A 19,589-nucleotide genomic window follows, 5' to 3' on the forward strand; every position below is an offset into this window, starting at 1 on the left:
CTCGTATGGGATGTTGATACTACAGGTGCATGGTGAGAGACAGCTCTCTTTGAGCTATCTCTACAGCCAAGAGCAAGAAAATACAGATTGGGGCACTCACGGTCCTGCTGCCACAGCTCCCAGGGTCTGCCTTTCCACCGTGGCAGAATGCGCGCCCCTGTCCCTACAGCTGGTCACAAAACCCAATTTCAGGTGCATTGAATCGCATGGTGGAGAGAGAAGGGCTCCTCCAAAGGGCATACATGGAGCTGTTGGGGAACCAAACACCTGATTTAGTGTCACAGGATGAGGCTGGAGCTGGGCGCCACCTAAAGCACTGGTGAGTGTTCACATGTGCACACACGTGTGCAAGTATGCATGGCATCAGCCCTCTGTGTCCATGGAAAGTATGTGTGTCCCCACGGCATGCGGCTGGCCTTTGTGGCTGCTCGTGACCAGACAGAGGAAAGAAATTGCCCCCAAATTCCAGTGAAGAGTTTCCAAACACACCACCGGTTCAAAGTCCCCCAGAGGATTTTTCTGCACTCGCCAGTAGATTTCAAGTTAATTTTTATATCAGCTGCTTCCAGATGGCTCAGCATTTGATCGTTCCCCGTGACCATGCTGCCATCTCTCCTAGCCACAGAGCAAACTCTAACCAGGCCTGAGGAGGACAGGAGACCCCCTCACATCCCACCTTCAGGGGGTCCTGCAGCAGGCAGAGCCCCCTTCTTGCCACATCCCACCTGGCAGGCACCAAACCCAGGACACCAAACCCCACTGCTTCGCCCTCCTCCTCTGCAGGGGTGGGCAGGAACGGGTGGCAGCCCCAGCCCTTTGCCCACCACCTGCCCGCTGTGGTCAGCATCCATCTGGCCCCGCAGCTGGTGAAAGGGACACCTGTGCCCCCCGGGACATGGGATTTGGGAATTGGGATCACCCTTTGGAGAGTTTCCGTATCGGGAACGATGAGGGGCTGTGGGGATGTTGTTCTCCTTAAGGTGATGGGGTTTGGTGGTTTGCCCTAGGAATGCGGGATTCAGCAAATCCGGGGAAGAAGTACTGGGGAAGAAAAGGCGGTGCTGGTGAGGGGACACAGCAGCAAGATATTTGACCTTCATAAAGGATAATGAGAGGGATCTGTATTGTCCATATCAGGATTGGGGGTGCCTCCGTTACCACCCCTTTCAGCAAAGGCATCCTGCCTCCAAAGGGGTCTCGCGGGCTGGGCTTCAGGTTTCAGAGCCCCTCGCTTCTCCTGTGAAGGCAGCCAGGTGCTGAAATGCCTCCACAAACATCCCAACAACAGCGGGCACACCGCGTTTGCTGCTTTTGATATTTCTCAGACAAAAAAAAAAATAATAAAATTAAACAGACCGTATTAATTTAAACAAACCTAAAACATTCCAGGCTACTTCATCCACCACAAAGGCATACGGAAGGGCACACAAGCTGCAGGAGAAAAAAAAAAAAAAAGAAAAAAAAAAAGAAAGAAAGAGAGAGAGAAACCTTTTCAGATCCTCTTTAAGATCGCTTGCTTGTCCTTTCCTTCAGCGCCAACCTGAGTCTAACCTACGACCGTGCAGCTGAGCTGCACAAAAGGCAAGGCCACCTGCAGAGATGTCACCTTTGGACCCCGTGCTCATGCTCAGGCACTGCCAAGCCTCTCCAGAGCCTCCAATTTGCCCTCAGCTGTGAGGCTGTGGCTTTGCCATGGCTGCGAGTGCTGCTGTCTCCATCCCAGGGGGATGCATTTCTTTAGCATCACCGTGTTTTCTTTCACAGAGCAGTGCTTCGGGAGGAAGGGGGCACTCGCCTTTGGGGCGGGGGTGCTCGTGGTCACACAAAGGTGGGTTTCAGATCTTCTTTGAAGTTCACAACGGGCTGAGCCCTGCCCTGGGGCTCCAGCCAGCGTCCCGCAGCCCCGCCAGGCTCCGTGTCCGTGTCCGTGTCCGTGTCCGTGCTGCTGCTGCTCAGGGAGCCGCGGGGGCTGTGCAGGCAGGCCTGGCAGCAGGGCCGGTGGCAGCAGGGAAACATCTCCTCCGAGCTGCTGCTGGAGTCCGAGTCCGGGTAATGGTACAGCGAGTGCAGGGCGGGACGAGCCGGCACCCCGGGGGCACCCCGCTGATGCCAGTCCCGCGGGGAAGCGTGGTGGTGGATCTCCGGGCCTGTGCCCCTCGCCTCCCAGCCCTGGGGCTCCGGCCATCCCTCGGTGGGGATGGATGGAGAGGACAATGCTGGGTGATGGAGCCCTCTGCCAGCTCCTTCACCTTCCCTCCCTGCTGGCTCCCCGCAGCCCCACGTTCCCAGCCTGGCCACCGAGGACGGGGACACGGGGAAGCCAGCAGAGGCAGGGGGCAGCGGGACGTGCCGCCGCCGCCTGGTCAGGTAGGGGCTGAGGGGATTTTGGGTGGCTGGGTATCCCTCCTGCGCCCTCCACATCCCCGCCCCACGTTTAGGGAAGGCCGGGCTGCAGGTCCTGCCGTCCAGGCTCAGATCTTGCAAGATTTCCTGCAGCTTCTCGCTGCTCACGTAGCTGACCTTGGGGGGATGCTCTCTGGATGCAGCAGCCGAGATGTCCTGGCCTGGCTCCAGAGGATGCCCCTTCCCTGCAAGCACCCCATGTTCCTGGGCATCTTTAGGGCTGTGTTCGGGGTCATCCCCCGTGTCAAAAAGCAGCGCCGGAGAGCAATCGGGCTCCTCCGGCAGCACGTGCTCATGGCTCATGTGTTTCCAGAGATCCTGAGCATCACCACTACAAGGCACCGGACTGCGTGGCGATGCATGCAGCAGCTGAGGAGGCTGCTGCCCATCCTGCTCCGGGTCCGGGGGACAGCGGTCCCCAGGCACATCCCCAGGGGCCGCAGCACAGCCACGCCGCTCGCCGTGCCACCCCGTGCTCCGGGTGCAAGGAGCCAGCACCGCGGGGTCGCAGCCGCCCTCCGCAGACATCAGCCTCATCAGCTTCTCCTTGGCGTTGTTCACTTGCTCCTGCAGGCTCTCGATCACGGCGTTTTTCTGCACCGAACACACAAACATGTCAAGGGCGGGGAGGTAAAAGCTGAGGATTCAGAAGGGGATGGGGCAAAAACCAGTCGCCCTTCTCCGTGCAGGGAGGAGCTCTGAGACAGCCTGCAAGAGCCAGCTGGGGGCACCCCCTCTAAATTCACCTTACATTTGAGCAGGCTGTGAAAACCAGGCTTTTCTGCTCTCCTCCTTCCACTTTATATATATATATAAATATTATTATTATTATTTTAAAATCAGGCCCTCTGGTTTATGCCCAAATTTTGGCACTTCAGGATGAGGATGCAGAATGACAGCGGGACAAAACCAACCAGCTCCTCCCCTCCGGATGGGGGACAGGGGTGTAGCAAAGGGCTGCCCACCCCACCCAGCCTCGGCACACAAAGGGCAGGGGGTGAAGAAGCCACCGAGACCCCATGGCCACGGCATCGGGGCCAGCAGAGCCCCCTACCTCCGTCAGCAGCCGCTTCATGGAGTTTTTCTCCCCTATCAGCTGGTAGAGCTGCTCCTCGCTGTACACCGAGTGGCAGCTCCTGCTCGGGCTGGTGAAATATTTTGCCATGTGGCTGAGGGTTTGGCTTTCTTCTTCAAAGGCCTTCCACTGCCTGAGCTGCGGGGCACAAGGAGCTGTTACCAGCGCGGTGCCTGCGGAGGGAGGCAGCCACCGCTCGGGGAGAAGGAGACAAAGGGATGGGGGAGACAAAGGCGGGGTGTGATGGAGGAGCATAGGGACAGGCAGCCGGGGAGGTGGCGAAGCAGTGCTCAGAGCATCCCACATGTCTGGACCCTGCCTGGTCCCTGGCTTGGCTTTTAACACGGAGAGGGCTGTGCTGCAAGCTCCAAGCATGCTGCACGAGCCCCCTCCCCTTCTTCCCCTGACTCTGTAACAAAGGGAGCATCACACACGCTGCCGTGTCCCCGAATCCTCGGTGACAAGGCGTAAGCCAGCAGCACTTAATATCTGTTTCCTCGTCTCTCGTCTTGCACAGCCCGGCTCCCGCTGCTCATCGATCTCAGAAGAGCAATAGGAGAGCAAGCCCATTAGGAAAAACGAGCCGGTGAATTAAAAGATCCGAGTTAAATAAAATGCTCAGAGCCCCCAGGCTCCACGGAGGAAGGAGGCACGAGGGGGCTGGTGCAGCGCAGCTCGGCTCAGAGATCACCAGCGGGCTTGGTGCTCGCCCCAGGAGGGCTCCCAGGGGCTGCTAACCCACGGGGTTGGGGATTTGTGGTTGCACCAAAGGGTTGCCAAGGTGGGCAGGGACCTCTGGAGATCACCTTGTCCCCTCTGCTCAGACAGGATGCATGCAGCTGGGCTGTGAGCATCTCTCCACAAGGAGACACCGTAGCCTCTCTGGGAAACCCAGGCCATTGTCTGACCACCTTCACAGCAAGAAAACAAAGCAAAACCAAACAAAAACAACCTTTTTTTTTCTGGTGTTTAAACTGAATTTCCTGTGTTTCAGGCTGTCAATTGTCTCCTGTCCCATTCCTGGACACCGCTGAGAAGAGCCTGGCTCCCCCGTCCCTCCTCCTCCCCACCAGGTATTTGTGCACGGGGCTGAGGTCCCCCGAGCCCTCTCTTGCCCAGATCTGCTCTTTCCTCTGTTTCACCTCTTCCTCCTTTCCTCACCTCATTTCCTCGAGCCCTAACGTTCCTCCAAACATAAATCTGGGTAAACAACTGCTTCCTCTCGCTGTGACAATGGGAGCATTTGTCTCGCCAGCGTCACGGTCAGATGCACCGGGCTCCTCCTGGAGGACGTGGGAAGCAGAAGAGCCGAGCTGGGACACAAAAGGCTTCCTGAAAGCACCGCCGAGCTTCCTCCTCTGCGAGTGCACGTGGGGCACGAGGTGAGGACACGGGGGACCTGCCGAGGGCTGTGGGCAGCGAAACTCAGCCCTCGGAGACTCAAGGGACCTGCTTGGGGAAGCGGAGCCACCGGGTTTTGGAGGATGAGCCCGAATATTTGGGGAAAGAAGCAGGAAACACAAGTGTCAAACCCCCCAAAAATGCCCATTTCCAGGGCGGTCTGTGGGCAGCGTACCTGCGGGACGAAGATGAAGCAGTTGATCGTAGTCGTGCACACGAAGATGCCGCCGGAGGTGAAGCCAAAGAGCAAGTTGTGCCAAGCACGGAAGAAACGGTGCAGCAAGAAGACGGCGCCGGCCACCAGGAAGATGAGGTTGACCCCCACGACGAGCGTCAGGGACTGGTTGACCGGCGGGGAGCTGACGTTGTCGGTCAGGCCGGCCAGGTAGGTCCCGTAGAGCAGCAGGACGCTCTGCAAGCAGAAGACGAGGCCTGCCTTCAGCAGGGAGATCGGCGGAGCGGGGATTGTAATTACAGCCTGCCACTCGGTGCCGTCCTAATGAACGCCCTTTGATCTCTGGTGGTGTGGCGGGCGCTGCGTGGCGAGAGCCCTGCGGGCCGGGGGGTGCTTCGTCAGCAGCGGTGGGGCAGGAGGGCAGGGCTGGTGGCACTGGCAGGACATGCCACAGGGCAGGGCACGGCCAGGAGAGGCAGGGAGAGGAGAGAAAGCTTCCTCTGTGCTGGAGCAGGAAGGGCAAAGATGTAGGGGAAGGGAAAATCCCCGTGGGGATGCAGTGGTGGGGGGACACTGCAACAACACCCCTCTGGCGGGGCAGAGAGGAGGCTCAGAAGGGCATTCAGAAGGAAAAAGCAAGAGGGAAGAAGCAGGAGGTTAGGCTGGAGGGAAGAGGATGTCCTTGGTGCCTCTTCAAATAGAAATCCAGGAAACTCCCCGCTTCTATTCTTCTCCCTTCCCTGTTTCCTGCCTGACGCCAGCGGCGGTGGAAGGGGCTGAAGAAGGGCTCTGTGCACAGCTATCCTCTCCCCAGGTCGCACTGGCAGGCAACACTGAGTATTTTTTGGCCTTCTCCATTACCACAGGGCACGGTCTGCTTTCAGGATCCTTTGGAAACGCCACCTAGCAAATTCCCTGCTCGTTCAAGGAGCCAGATACCGGGCACACGACTCCTACATTATCCCTGCGGTACCTAGCAAGTTCAGCTGTCAACCTTTTACCACTAATAAGTATAAAATGGTTATTTGGGCATCAGGCAGTCCTTTATGACCAGTGGCACGTTCTGTAGACCCTTCTGGACCCCTCTGAGCAGTGGCTGCTTGCTGACCACTGCTGGGGTTATGGGCTGGGGGGACCCTCTGACAGGCAGGGGAGGATCCCGTCCATGGACACTGCCAAGAGCACCATGAGCTCCCAGGGGAGAACTGCAAGAGTGAGACCTAGGAACGAGGCTGACACCCAAATCTGCTCCACAGGATCTGCGCTGGATGACCACATTCACCTCCCAACACAGGGCCCAGAGGCAAGCCGAGTCCTAAGCGAGAAAATAACAGCACCAAAGTCCCGTTTAATATTCATATAGTCTGCCGGGGACACAGACAAAAAGCACTGCCAGCTGGTAAATTAGGACTTTAAATAAGCGCAGGGCTGAGTTTTGTTGTTGTTTTGAATCTTGAGCAGAGGCCTGTACTCCTAATTCAATGGATGACCTTGGCAAGCCGTTTCTGTCCGCTGCTCTGTGCCAGCAAAACCAGGATAATGCACTGAGTGGCTTCACAAAGGGCTGAGCACAGTAATGCCTTGGAAAATAAGAAGTGCCATGCACACGCAGAGACAGAGCCTAGCCTCCCATTAGTGCAAATCCTGATTAACTCCAGAGAAACCACTAAAGCAATACCTCGGTGACACCCGGTAGATAGGATCAGGGTCAGGTTCAAGGCAATGCTAATGAGGAGTACCTGTGACTGCGATTGTTTTGTTGTGAGTGAGAGGAACAAAAAGAGGTTGGAGGAGCTGCAGGCAAAAGCATTACTCGCCTAAGCCCTGAAGAGACCTAACACAAACTGCGGACAAAGTCAGGGATGGAGATGTAGCACCAAAAGTGGCTGCCCAGGGAAGGCCTGAAATGCCCAGCACCAAAGGCCTTTTGAGGACAGACTAGACTAATGCCTTTAAAATTAAATGGAGGGGGGGGGAGAAGGACTTGGCAGTGTCCTGAGGTCTCTTTCTGCTCTTGTTCCTATGGTTCTTGGTAGATGGTCAATGACTATTACATTACGGTGAGTCAGAAAGGAACTGCTTGTGTTGCATGCGGGGACAGAGCCATTTGCAAAGGAAGGCTGTGATCTCACGAGGTTCATCAAAATCAGCTCGCTGAAGTGCTTCCAACCTCTGCCAACCCAGAGACACATGAGACCACGGATAATTACAGCTATAATTATACCCATATAGTTACATCAGTATAACTAACTCTTCTGGAATATGAATGGCCACATACAACGTTACGCCAGTGAAAGTGCATTTCAGTGGTGTAATTAAGCTGATAAACATCCTGTGAAGGTAGACACCACGCACTTGTCGTCAGCACCTCCTTGGTTTGGAGTCGGACGACTCAGGGTCTGAGCTGCACAGTGCATCACCGGGGCAGACGCTGAACCGAAGCTTCATGGAAAAAGTGAGCTTTGGAAAAGATTAAGGCACAGGTTTTAAGGAGGGAGATAGATGAGGCACGGGTGGTTACAGGGCAAGAACTGGAGAGAGAGAGCACGTGCATGGTGTGTGCAGAAGAGACAGGGAGAAACTGGCTAACAGGGCTCTTACAAGGGAAGGCAAGAAAACATCACGATGGGAAGAAATAGAGTTGGGAGGTTTTCAAGATGAGCAGGAGCAGCTGGGAACTGCAATGCACATGTAGCTCGGGAGAGCAGAGAAACTACAAATGCTGCTAAATACTGGGAGGAGGTGAGATACAATTCAAGAATCAATAGAGAGGTTACGTACCTTAAACCCTAAAATGAGAACGAGCCAAAGATCGGAATAAAGAGATGCACAGGACTGCATCCGGCTCACTGAACAGGTCATGCCTTTCTCTGTCGCCTAGGAGGCAATGGGAAGGCAGAAGTGAAGGCCAGGGAGCAGGGACAGACCGATGGGGGACAGGTCTACAAATCCGAGCAGGTCTCCTCTGTAAACTCCTAAAGGGAAATGCCACATCTGGTGCTGCTGGGGCAGGCAGTTAAATCGGGAAAGGTTTTGGTATTCTGCTTGCAATGGGGCTGGCTCAGCCTTTTCCTAAATCAGCTGCAGATGCTGTGGTCCTCTCCTGTGCCACCCAGGTGACCTGCACGCACTGGTCAAGACCACCCACTAGACCCCACTGCTTGGCCAGCCACAGCTCTGCAACCAGCCATCCCTTTCCAGGTTTGGCTGCATAGACCTGGAAATCTTGCAGCTGACCCTCACCTCTGTAGTAGGCCATAGACATAAAGCCAGCCTGGAGAACCCCAAGGGTTTTGTGGCTTTTCTGCCTGTCTTGTTTTTATACAGCACCTCCAAAAGCCCGACCATCTGCCAGCATTGCCCCCAGAGATCAGACAGGGCACAGCACAGTGCTGCACCACCTCTCCTTGTCCCTTTACCCGCACTGAGACGCTGAGGCTTCGGAAGCACTGGACCGGATCGGAGAAGACCCACGTCAGGAGCAACACGGCGTCTGCCAACACCAACGCTGCCACCATCGCCAGCAGCTGGAGGTCTTTGATGATCTGCAAGCATGCAGGGAATCTTAGTCAGGGGTAAATGGGCACCAGCAACCTCCATCCCCCTTGGTCTCCTTCTAGTTGTCTCTTCCAAGGGATTTTCAACCTAATACTTTCCCCTGGAGTGGAGTCCAACAGCTGCATCTCTGCCTCCAGTCCCCAGACTCTTGGAGACCCAATCAGGCTTGGGACCAGGTATGAGCCCTCCCTGACTGCATGGCCAGCTGGTAAATGCCATGGCAGGAAACAACACTTCCAGAAAAAAAAGAGTATCACCCATTACTCCCATATCACCAAGAGGGAGGCTGGCTACTCACCACCCGCTTGTCCGGCACCCGCTGGGTGAACACCTTGTAGAGCCGCCAGCTCTTCCCCAGGACAGGGCCCAGCACCAGGGAGGTCCCCACACACAGCAGGCAGAGCCGAACCTGTGGGACGAGGTGGAGATGGAGGCAGCAGGGGTAAGGAGGCCAGGAGGCGATGGATCCATTGTCCACAGATGTATTTATTGGCGTGTGGAGGCCCCCGTCCCGGCCGTGCCCAGCTCACCTGGATAAGCGTCTCCACCGAGTCTCTGGATGGCAGGCTCTGCTCCTGAATCCCAAAGAGGTAGGCGCTGGTGTAAGTCAAGCCACTGCCCAGCAGGGTCACAACGTTGAGGTTGGGGCTGGACATCTTCACGATCCTCCGGGAGACAAAGCAGGGAAGGCGGTGGTGGTTACTGAGCGCGGTGGCCGGGGCAAGGTCCCTTTGCAGGGCTATAGGTGGCCACAGGGGACGGTCCCAGGCCCCCTACTTTAAATAGTGGCCCTTTTGCCATACCCCGACACTCCTGGCAGCCAGCAGGACCTCCACCCCGAGCGCTGACTCAAGCAGAGGTTACATTAACATTCAGGTCACAGCTTCCCCCACCCATAACTTTACCCATAACAACTGTGCTCAGGAAGGGGGGAATCATTTCCTTTCGGGGCCCTCAAGCTCTTCCCTGGTTCTTGCTACCTCCAAACCCACACAGAGCCTGGAGACATCATCCACCAGCCTGGCCTCTGTGCTGGCAGCCCCTTCGCACATATCCTTACCTGTTTTTCCTGAAGCGAATCGTGAAGACCAGAAAGAAGAGGGCCAGCAGGACCCCTCCGGTCAGGAAGGTCCACACGACACCCAGGAGGGCAGCAGAGAAAGACGGGGAGCTCTTCCCGCTGCGGTCAGAAGACGTCTGAGGAAGGCAAAAGGGGTGAGGAGGAAGAGGACATTTCTGGGGACATCTTCACAATCCTCTGGGGCACAAAAAAGAAAAACAACCATCCTGCTGCACAAATGAGGGCCACCCCACACCACGCTTGAAAAATCCCACTTCAATCCCAGCTACGTCACTACGTGAGGCTGCTGGAGCACTTCATCTGCCGCTGAGCGGAGTAAATCCCGGGCCTAGCAGGTGGAATATTAATTGTAGCAAAGCTGCCAGGGCCTGGGGAGCCGAGCAGCTTATGGTTTTCTAATTAAACCCTCGTGTTTGTGCAGATCCTGACGGAGACCGAGGCGGCCGAGCCCCGCTGCTCCCTCCAGCAGCCTCACGTGGAGCCAGGCGCGAGCACGCGCATCCATCCCCGTGTTGCTCCTGCCGGCCTGGCGCTGGGGGCAGGTGCCGTTTATTACAGCTGATGGCTTTTAATTAAACGCTGCTCTGTTCATATTTGAAAAGCCCTTTGAAGCGCCAGGGGTTGGGAAAGGCCAGGGGCAGAGAAGGGCATCCCAGGCCCGCTCCTAAGCAGCTCTGAGGCCATGGAGCGCTGCCGTGGCTGCGCCCTCGCCTCCTGGCTGCCTGCTGGGTGCCAGGCATTTTTTTGGAGGCCACCCAGGAGGGGACAGCACGTGGCCTCTGCCTGGAGGCTTCACCGCCATGCCCCCGTGCCCCTCTCCATCCCTCCACCCAAATCCCCCTTCCGCGGAGGAACCCTCACGAGCTCCCCCACCTCCGTACGTACGACTGTGATGGTGCAGAGCTCCCGCAGCGTCCTCTGCTGCTGCTCCTGGCTGCCGAAACCGGGGTTGGCACCGCAGAGGTCGGAGCAGTTGAATCCCGGCTCCATAGCACATCCTCAGCCTTCATCCAGAGCCCGGCCGGGGAGCGCTCACCTCCCCTCCGCCCCCGATTCAGCGTGGGGTGCGGGTCCCCACGCAGCACGGCGGCATCCCGAGACAATTCGGGGCACCCTGTGGACCAACACACATCGGGGTCACGGCAGCCACCGGCCCCCCGCCGTGGAGATAAAGCCGGGCACGTGCCCCTCCTGGCACCCCGGCGCCCCTGCGCTCCCCCCGTGTGCCCCCGTTGCCTCCGCTCCCCTTGTCGTCCCTCGTTTTGGTGAGGGTTTTCGTCGTCTTCATTACCATTTTAGACATGAGGTCATACTCGTCCTCAAGCATCCCAACCCAATTAGCATTGTCACTGGGTTTAATTAGCTTCCAATACACGGCCATCAGCAAGGCTCCCGCCGCTAGGAGCTGGAGGGGACGTGCGAGAGCTCCCTCCATGGCTGCTGGTAATGACGGGTGGGGGCAAAATATTTATCCGAGCATCCCCCTGGGGCTGACCCCAGCAGCCCTGTGCACCCCCAAAACGCCAAACCCGTTGGAGAAGCCGCTCCCAAGTCCCAGCCCCAGCACATGGGGGTCAGCACTCATCCGAAATCAGATGTCTCCCCGGGAAGCTGCCCCCTGGGAGCGCTGGCACGCGATGACGCCAACAGCTCCCGCACAATTTTGATTAAAAATAAATAAATCTGGCCAACAAGGACAATTAGCGCTCATTAGCATGCGATAAAGCGAGCCCTAGCACGGATATTGCCAAAACGCACCAGGCGCTTCCCCTCCAGCTCCTGCCTCTAATTAGGGCTGGCTGAAAGGTCCCGCCACAGGATGCCTTGGTGACCCCGAGCACGGCCCGGTGGCCACCTCTCCTCCCAGGCACCACGGGGCTGCCGTTTCTGACACGTGCTCTGCTCACCCTGCTCCTCCCGCCCCTCGCCCCGCATCCACCAGGCTGATGGATCACAGTCACCGACTTTTGGCCACGGCCGGGCATCGACGTGCGGGTGGACGTGACCCGACAAGCCTGCAGTCGGTAGGAAATGAGCGGCTGGATGGCACGCAAAAAAAAAAACGAGCGCCGCCGCCTTCCAGCCTAGAAGGGAAGCAGTGGTTGTTAAAAACATTTGGATGCGGGCAATTTGCATTCGCCTCAGTGTCTTCAGGTCTGGAAGGCTGTTTCTGTAGATCCTCCAGGACCCGAGATTATTCGTCTGCCAGCGCTGAGCAGCTGTGTACTAAGGCACAAACGTCCTGCAAAAAGCGCGGTGATGGCTAAATGCGGATCTTGACTCTCTCAAGGTTTCTTCTCGCCTTCGAATCCTTTTTGAAAAAGCAGAGGAAAAACAAAACAAAACAAACAAACAAAAAAAAAAACACGTAAAGAAGCTGAAAAAATTATGCAAAACGCATGAGCCCAAAGCAGGCAGAATGAAGGCTTCACCCCAGCCGATTCTTTTTGATCTAGCTTTGAAGGAGAGACTTCTTCCCCCCAAAAATGAGGCGATGTCACAGCTCAGTGAATCAAAAGGTAGAAAACTGAAGAAGTCAATTTGCAGACAAAAGCACAGTTACGTTCAGAAGCGTGCCATTTTTCGGAAGCCCTGCAATCCTCTTTGACCGTATCAGCCTGGACAGAAATGGTGTGGGCACCGCTCTGCAGCAGGAGGGATGTTGGAGAAGGACCTTTGTGGGGAAGAGCTGCTTGGGGAGATGTCTGCGTCTCCTGATGATGGTGGCCACCTCCTGAGCATCTGCTGCGTGCCGGGGGACAGCCCCATCTGGACACGATGCCAGCCCCACACTTACACCATGGGGTCGTCCAAGAACTATTCCAGCAGGACGAGCGCACGGGATGGGGTTTTGCAATTCATAAAACGCCGGCTCTTCCGAGAAGCTCCGCGCTGTTCCCTTCTGCTCTTCTTGCCCAACAAGATCCCTTCTCGTTTGACCTGAGAAACCTGCAGCATTGCCAACCCCAAGGCGATCAAAAAAAAAAAAAATCACAAGCTCGACTTACCGCAACACCCCCCCAACACAGCTATGTAAAAATCGCCAGTTAAAGCGCACAGGGTATCTGAAGCTTATTTTTAATTTATATTTAAAACTTCAGCATCTCAGTTTTCACGCTTTCCCCTGCGAACGCTTACAAAGAAAGGCAAGCCAAGAAGCTGGGGCCATCGCGCAGCCTGGGTTACAAGCCCTCGGTCCCTGGTGGCTCCTACATCATTTCTTCTTCCCACCCAGAGCACAGGAGCCACCCAGCACACAGGCAGCTGGCTGGGTGGCTCCGAAACCTGGCATTTAGTCTTCACCGAAGCCAGCTGCAATTTTGAGGCATCCTTCCCCTTTCTGATAGCATCTCCCAAGCTGGCGGAGGCAATTGTTCCCGAGTGCTGATCTTGCTGATCACCCCAGGGCTGTGTGTCTGCCGGACACGGAGCTCTGCCGCCGCTCTTTCTCTCTCCCCCTGGCTTTCCCACGCGCCCATCATCCACCCACGACCATAAAACGGTCCCGAGTGCGCTCACATCCACCTTCCCGATACGGCAGCACCGCTCGCAGTGGCTGAGGCATAAAGCTTTTTTCAACGGAGGTTAAACACCTGCCCCGCTCTTTTCGGCTCTGTGGTTTCCACCCCAAATTAAAAAAAAAAAAACAAAAACAACAAAAAAAAAACCAACACTTTATGCAAAATAAATAAATAAATAACATTACATTATTTTTTTTTGTTTTTTTTTAAAGCTCCACATGGTCCTGCAAGGAGTTGGCTCATCAGCGTCCCACCTCTTATCGCTCCTGCCTTAACGTCTGTACAGCGATGGGCACGCACGAGGCAGAGGCGGATGGAGAACGGACGGACTTTCAGACCGGAGATGCTCAGAGGAAGGAAAAACGCCTTTTCCCAGGCCGTTTCCACCATTTCAACACCGCTCTGCCCCCAGCACTGTGCTCCGAGGCACAGCCCAGCCCCGAGCAGCTCCAGCAGCGGCTGCGGGCACCGGCTCCATCAGCTCCCTGCCTCCCAGGCGCTCGCACCGGCCCGGCTGCAACGTGCTCGGGGAGGCACAGCCTGCAATTTTCCCCCTCTTAACTGTACCGGGGAACAAAGGCCGATCATTTCGGGTGCTGATTTACACCAGCGATCCAGCCTGTGGTTGAGGTACGCAAAGGCTTCATTAAAATAGAGGTTCGCTCCTCGCCGAAGCTGCTCGCGGCTGAGCAGGGGGCGAAGAGGCCGCGGAGGGGATGTTTTCGTAAAGTTGGGTTTCAGGTGGAGCCAGGGCCCTCGAGAGCTCTCCGTTTCAGGAGCTGGCAGAGAGGCACGGCTGCTCCTTCGTGCAACCAGACACCGGCCCCTCGCAGCCCCGATACACCTGGGCTGGGACAGCAGCACTGCAAAGGCTCACCACAAACCCAGGGACAGCTGCTCACCCTAAAAAGCCCAACATCACTTCTATTTGTATTTCTTTTTCCTTTCAAACCTTCGGAAACCAGCCGACAGGCCGTGTCCCTGAGAGGGGAGGCAGAACGGTCTCCGGTGACCTGGTTCTGGGTGTTTCTCCCCCGGGAGCGAGGCCGGAGCCAAGGCTGTGGGAGCTGGAGGAGCTGCCCCCGGCTCGCCCCGCTGCAGGAGATGAACACCCCGGTCCCTCGCTCTGCTGGGTGAAGCAGCCACCCTATACAGCTCCATACGAGGGTTGCCACGAGGCTCACCTCGTCCACAGCACCCCGGCACCGCTGGGTGAGGCGATGCCGTGAGGCCGGCAGGCGAAGGACGCGTAAAAGAGATGCCGGCTGCAACCCAACACTGGCTGTGCCTGGGCGACAGCCGCTGGTTACCAGGGATCCAGTTTCCCAGCTCTCCTCCGAGCAGCTGTGGGGCACTGGAAAACCCAGCTCTTGGCTCCAGCAGCCCCCCAAAAAAGAGCCCGGACAGGGTGAAACACACCAGCCCTGGTGGGCATCCCACCTTGAGCAAACAGGGCAGGAACATGGCATCCCCACAGCCCCTCTGGGCGCAGTTTTTCCTCCCCCTGCCCCTTCCAGCCCTATTAAAGCACCGCAGCCTGCTCGGGGACCCGCACCCCGCAGGCACCCAAAGCGCCCCGCAGCCCCCCCGGGGGCCGGCAGAGCCGGGGCAGGGGCAGAGCATCGGGGGCTCGGCTTTTCCCCCCCGACCACCCCGAGGAAAGCCCCCGGACCCACCTGAGAGCCCCCGACCCGCTGTCCCGGCACGGCTCAGCCCGGCTCGGCACGGCTCGGGGGCGGGCTGCGGGGAGGGGCCGGGGCTGCCGCGCTCCTCCCGCCCGGCTGGGCTCGGCTCCTCCAAGCCAAAAAGCCAAAAACCAGCCGGGGATGGCGAGCCAGGGGCCAGCAGTAGCCCAGGAACACCCCTGTGCCCCCCCCGACAGCCCCGCTGCCCGCTCTCAGCATCCCCCCGCCGCCCCTCGCCCTCCTGGCGTGTCCCCCAGCCTCATTAACTCTTCAGCCTCTGCCCGCTCCCTTTTACCACTTTTCTTCCCCGGCTTCTCTCGCCAAAATCTCGGCTCCCCTTGCCAGCACCCAGGTTGCCGTCCCAGCCCGGAGCAGGGTGCCAGGCGCCGCTGGGAATTGCTGCTTGCGGAGAGGCACCGGGCCACGCAGGTTTTCTCTTCTCTCTTCACCTCATTAGCTGCCTCCGCCAGGCCTTGGCACCAGCCGTGCTAATTTCTTCACCCCTGCTGCTTCCCAAAACCGCAGAGGTCTGTACAGGAGCAGGGAGGTTTTGTAGGGCCTGGCTGTGCCTCTTCGGTGCTGTCCTAAGCGCAGGGACCCATCAGTTCCCCAGCCTTCAAGGAGCTGTGTCAGGTCTCCAACACCCAAATCGTGGCCACCAGCCCCAGCAGCACCTCCCACCCCCCCAAAAAAAAGCCCCTTGGAAATCTTCAGTAGACCCAAGCTTTCAGCTTAGACCCCAGTGGTCTGAAAGCTGGGGACCCCCAATGTTGGTTAAATGCTGTGTTACGGCCCCAAAAGCGGCACCCCGACTTGCAGAGCACTCCCGGCGACTCAAACGAGAGCCCGCAGCCTCCCCGTGCCTCTGGAAATCCGGTCACTTCTCAGGCACGCAGACTGGATTTGCCAACCCGGTCTCCGCCTCCGTCAAACCGGGATGATGAACTGAAACCTCTCACGGAGGGAGGAGAGGGCGAACCTGACTGCTCGCACAGGAACAGGAGGCCAGGGCGTTATTCCTGGTCCCTCTCCTTCCCCACAGAGCGCTCAGCCGGCTGCAGTGACTCACTTTGATAATAACCAGCTCCTTGTAAGCGGTGATAATAGGAAATCAGCGCTTTGTGCATGCTTCGGCTTCGCTCCTGGGTTGAGCTCCCAAAATCAAAGCCCGGGAGCAGGGACGTTTCTGCTGCCACTCACCTCGTCTCTCATTCCTTGCCCGGCAGGAGCAGGACCGTGGCTTCACCTCCTCCATCTGCATTCACCTCTGCAGCCATCCACGGTCTGGGTGCTGTCACAGAGCCCGTGGTGGTGGCGGCACCCAAGGCCATCCATTTTTTCTTGTGGTTTTCTCCAGCTGTTTTCCACGCCTCGGCCTGGCTCAATCTCCATCCTCTTTTTACCTACCTTGCTCCCTGGAGCCTTCCTCAGTGTCACCAAGGCACAGCACCTCCTTCTGGCAACGTGACCCATCCTGTCTGCTCCGAGGTGTGCCCAGCAATCATTTGATGTTTATCTTAAGATGACAGCTTAAAAAAAGTGGGCCTTGAGCTGATTTTTGTGCAGTGAGACCCCTACCTACCAGCCGTCATCCAGCAGCACCTCCCCAGCAAGCGGCAGAGTTTCGGCCCATTTATCACATTTGGGATTTCCATCCCCAAGAGCTCACACTCAGAGTGCTGCACAGAACGGCATTAAAATCATCCTGTTTTAACTATGGCTTTTGGTCGTCTGATGAACTCTTCATAAGCTCCCCAATTTTCAGTAAATTTCACCAAGTTTCCTTCAGGATGAGCTGCGCTTTGTATTTTCTGCAGTTTGGGGAAAGTCAGTCACTTTAAAAAGCCAAATTCCTCTCTGACTACCGATGATTGTCCTGATTCTGCTGACGTTGATTGCAATCAGGCAACTAACCGCTTCTGGTGCGGTGACCAACTCTTTATCCACCACGATGAGATGTGAAAGGTGTGTGCCGGGTGGGTGCCTCCTCCGCAGGGAAGTTATAATCCAGCACCCTCAGAAGCTCTCAGGAGACTTCGCTGTGGCCTGCAGGCAGTGTCCCAGAATCAAGTTCTCTATGCAAACACCATTTTCTTTTCACACATGGCAAATAAGCCTGTAGAGAGACATCCATCCCGGGCCTCGTTTGGCGAGGCAGTCAGTTGTCCTCGCAGGCATGCATGCAGCACTCCCTCTTGGGCTTTGCTAATTAGCGCGCTGATCTACATGCAGTCTGCTCTGAATTACCCATAGCTCAAGAACAGGTAACGTTGCCATTAACATAAAGCACCACCTTTATCTCTTTCACTCCCTATCTCCTTTCTCAGCAAGCGGCAGCCAGCAATTGTAAAGTCTCAGCTGAAGAAAGCTCTTGGCCACGCTTAGGCAACGCCAGTTTTGTTCCGTTTATTCTTATAAGTGAGATTCTTTTTTCTTTCACTTTTTCCTCTTGCTGCCTAAGTTTCTTATTCTGGAATTTAAATAATCATTTTATTTTCTTTTCATATACTCAGCCCACTTACTCCATGGCCCCTGGAGTTTAAATTGTTGAGGTTTTTCCCCATTGGATGACCCTCTTGGTGGGCTTAGTCGAAGACTCTCAGCAAACACCAGCCACGGGTTTCACCTCCATGAGCTCCTGTCCTCTCCTTCCAGCCCACAGGAACAGCACCTCGGAGGTGGCTGCTTGGATGTCCTCCTTCTCCGAGGTTCCTGAGACCTCGAACGCTCCCTTGTTATTGCCACACCATCCTGTTGCGTGTGTGACCTTTCAGAAATCATCTCCTGACAGGAGCTGCCTGCTGTCATTGCATGCCTCGTTAAGGCATCTGAGGACATGTGCAGACCACTCCTGCAAACCCAACCCCAGAGCTGCACTCGGGGCAGTTCCCTGCTGCTTGCTCCACTCCTCCCAGCACATCCTGGAAGATTGTCCGTTCAGCTGGTCAGCCTCTGCCGGGAAAGGTTAGCTGAGGCTGAGGACAGCAGCATGGACTAGGCCACCTCTTGGCATTCCCATCCATACCTGCCTTCTGTGCTTTTGTGAATTGCTTGAGGATAATTTTTTTAACTCACTCCTGCCTAAGCAAAAGGGGGGAGAAACAGAGGAATCCAGGGGAAAACCTTTAAGGACACGGCAGAAGAAAGGCACCCACTAGTGACACGAGACCTACGTCCTCTTGCAAGCAGAAGCCATGGCGCTTGCAGAAGCCCAAGGCCGGACTATCAGCCGCAGCGTGGTTTCCACCATGCCCAGAACTCAAGCTCACTCCCACCGCTGGGAACTGGTTTGCTAGCAACACCCTGCTCACCCTGCCTGTTTCCTATGCAAAATAATCCAGGATTCACCCGACAGGAGGTCAGAAAGTTACAGGAGACTTGGGCCCAAGATGTCACCACCTTGCAGCCACGGTTTGGCTATGTCTCCACCAGAAACGAGCTGGTGCTTGCAGTGGAACAGCTGGAGTGCTTTAGCTGCCCCCATCCCTTCTGCTCTTGCAAAAAGCAGGATGATGAGGGTGTTAAAAACTCTCTGAAGACTTTCTGTACTCTGCTGGTGGCCAGGGATCACCCATCTGAAGATGGGGCAGAGGGGCTGGGCCTGCCGCAAACGTAGGGCAGCTGGCTGGAGCTCTATGGGATGTGGGATGGAGGCCTGTTGGTTTCCCACACCCTTTCCTAATTGTTATTTTTTTGGGGAAGGCACCAGGAGGAACACACGAGATTAAGAATTAGGTGCCGGGTCAGGTGAAAGAGAGGCAGGGCAGGGTTTCTAAGAAAACAGCAGGCTAACGCCACGCAGATGTGTAGTGGTGTGGTGGAGGAGGCACCAATGAGGATCTCCACGTGGATACAGCCCCAGGAACGTGAGGCAAACAATTGCCTCATTTTGACACGAACGTCAATTTTTTGCATGTTAATTTTTGGGCTATCGTCCTCCAAAGTTTGGTGGTGCTTCAGCAAAGGACCAGGCAGGATTTGTGTCCCACATGGACACTTCAGAGGACAGAGCTGCTGAGGAATCCGGCCGGGGTTTGCACAAGCCCGGTGCGTGCTGACACAGGATACCGGGAGTTTGGCTAATTTTAGGTAGGCGACCGGTCATGCCAGATGTATCCAATAAACCTGCCCGCTCCTTCCTTTCATGCAGTCTCGGCGTATTATTTTTATTAAAGGTTTAGCACGGCCTGGCACCCAGGGGAAGCGTTCAGCTGCTTTGATGCTAATCTGAACCACCAAAGCTTTCAGGGCTCGCTCCCTGCTGCCAGCAACACCCAAGCCCAGCGGCGATTAGTGGTCTCCTGGGAGGTATCTCAGCCTCCTAGGATGTGACGGGGAAACAAGAAAGTCTCTCGCAGTGGCGCTGCGTCTCAGCTGTGCCCGCCTGCTAAATAACAGGTGGTAAATGATAGTTTCCTTCAATTGTGGCAGCCCATGACTGCTCGTGGAGTCACACAATGATCTCACCTCGGTTATTCACCGTGCTCTTTCTTCTACCTGGCGCTGTGAAGGTGTTTTTCTTTCTAACAATAGAGAATAACAACAAAAACAAAAACAAAAACAAACCCCTTTCTATTAACGCAGATCTAAACAAGCAGCCAGTGCACAACAGAGGCATCCCGTGTTTCTGGCTCTAGCTGCCACATCTGAAGCATTTTTGCTTATTAGGTTTTGCTTATTAGGGGGCTTT

At 56.2% G+C, this 19,589-nt stretch overlaps 1 protein-coding gene across 3 annotated transcripts; it reads right to left on the bottom strand.

The window, feature by feature from the left end:
* Positions 1 to 1,097: 1,097 nt before the first annotated feature.
* On the bottom strand, positions 1,098 to 15,372 carry GPR156 (G protein-coupled receptor 156). Of its 3 annotated transcripts, none has more exons than XM_082768060.1 (10): positions 15,195 to 15,372; positions 10,567 to 10,807; positions 9,673 to 9,809; positions 9,143 to 9,278; positions 8,911 to 9,021; positions 8,474 to 8,599; positions 7,836 to 7,931; positions 5,055 to 5,291; positions 3,458 to 3,616; positions 1,098 to 2,997 (listed from the first exon to the last, which is right to left on the bottom strand). In XM_082768060.1, the coding sequence occupies exons 2-10, from the start codon at positions 10,681 to 10,683 to the stop codon at positions 1,819 to 1,821; spliced, it is 2,298 nt and encodes a 765-aa protein (XP_082624186.1). In that variant the 5' UTR covers positions 10,684 to 10,807; positions 15,195 to 15,372; the 3' UTR covers positions 1,098 to 1,818. The 3 variants fall into 3 exon arrangements, with proteins under 3 accessions (XP_082624186.1, XP_082624187.1, XP_082624185.1); XM_082768061.1 differs by lacking the exon at positions 15,195 to 15,372 and adding an exon at positions 14,891 to 14,929 and having other exon boundaries at positions 10,579 to 10,807; XM_082768059.1 differs by lacking the exon at positions 15,195 to 15,372 and adding an exon at positions 14,891 to 14,929.
* Positions 15,373 to 19,589: the final 4,217 nt, after the last annotated feature.

The sequence above is a fragment of the Aythya marila genome (assembly GCF_965140915.1).
Source record: "Aythya marila genome assembly, chromosome: 1".
Classification (NCBI taxonomy): domain Eukaryota; kingdom Metazoa; phylum Chordata; class Aves; order Anseriformes; family Anatidae; genus Aythya; species Aythya marila.

Excerpts from the sequence above, each read along its gene's own strand:
- GPR156 (XM_082768060.1), bottom strand. The coding sequence starts at position 10,683 with ATGGAGCCGGGATTCAACTGCTCCGACCTCTGCGGTGCCAACCCCGGT. Across the intron at positions 8,600-8,910 it reads GGGTGCCGGACAAGCGGGTG|ATCATCAAAGACCTCCAGCT; the intron begins GTGAGTAGCCAG and ends GCATGCTTGCAG. Across the intron at positions 3,617-5,054 it reads GCTTCATCTTCGTCCCGCAG|CTCAGGCAGTGGAAGGCCTT; the intron begins GTACGCTGCCCA and ends TGTGCCCCGCAG.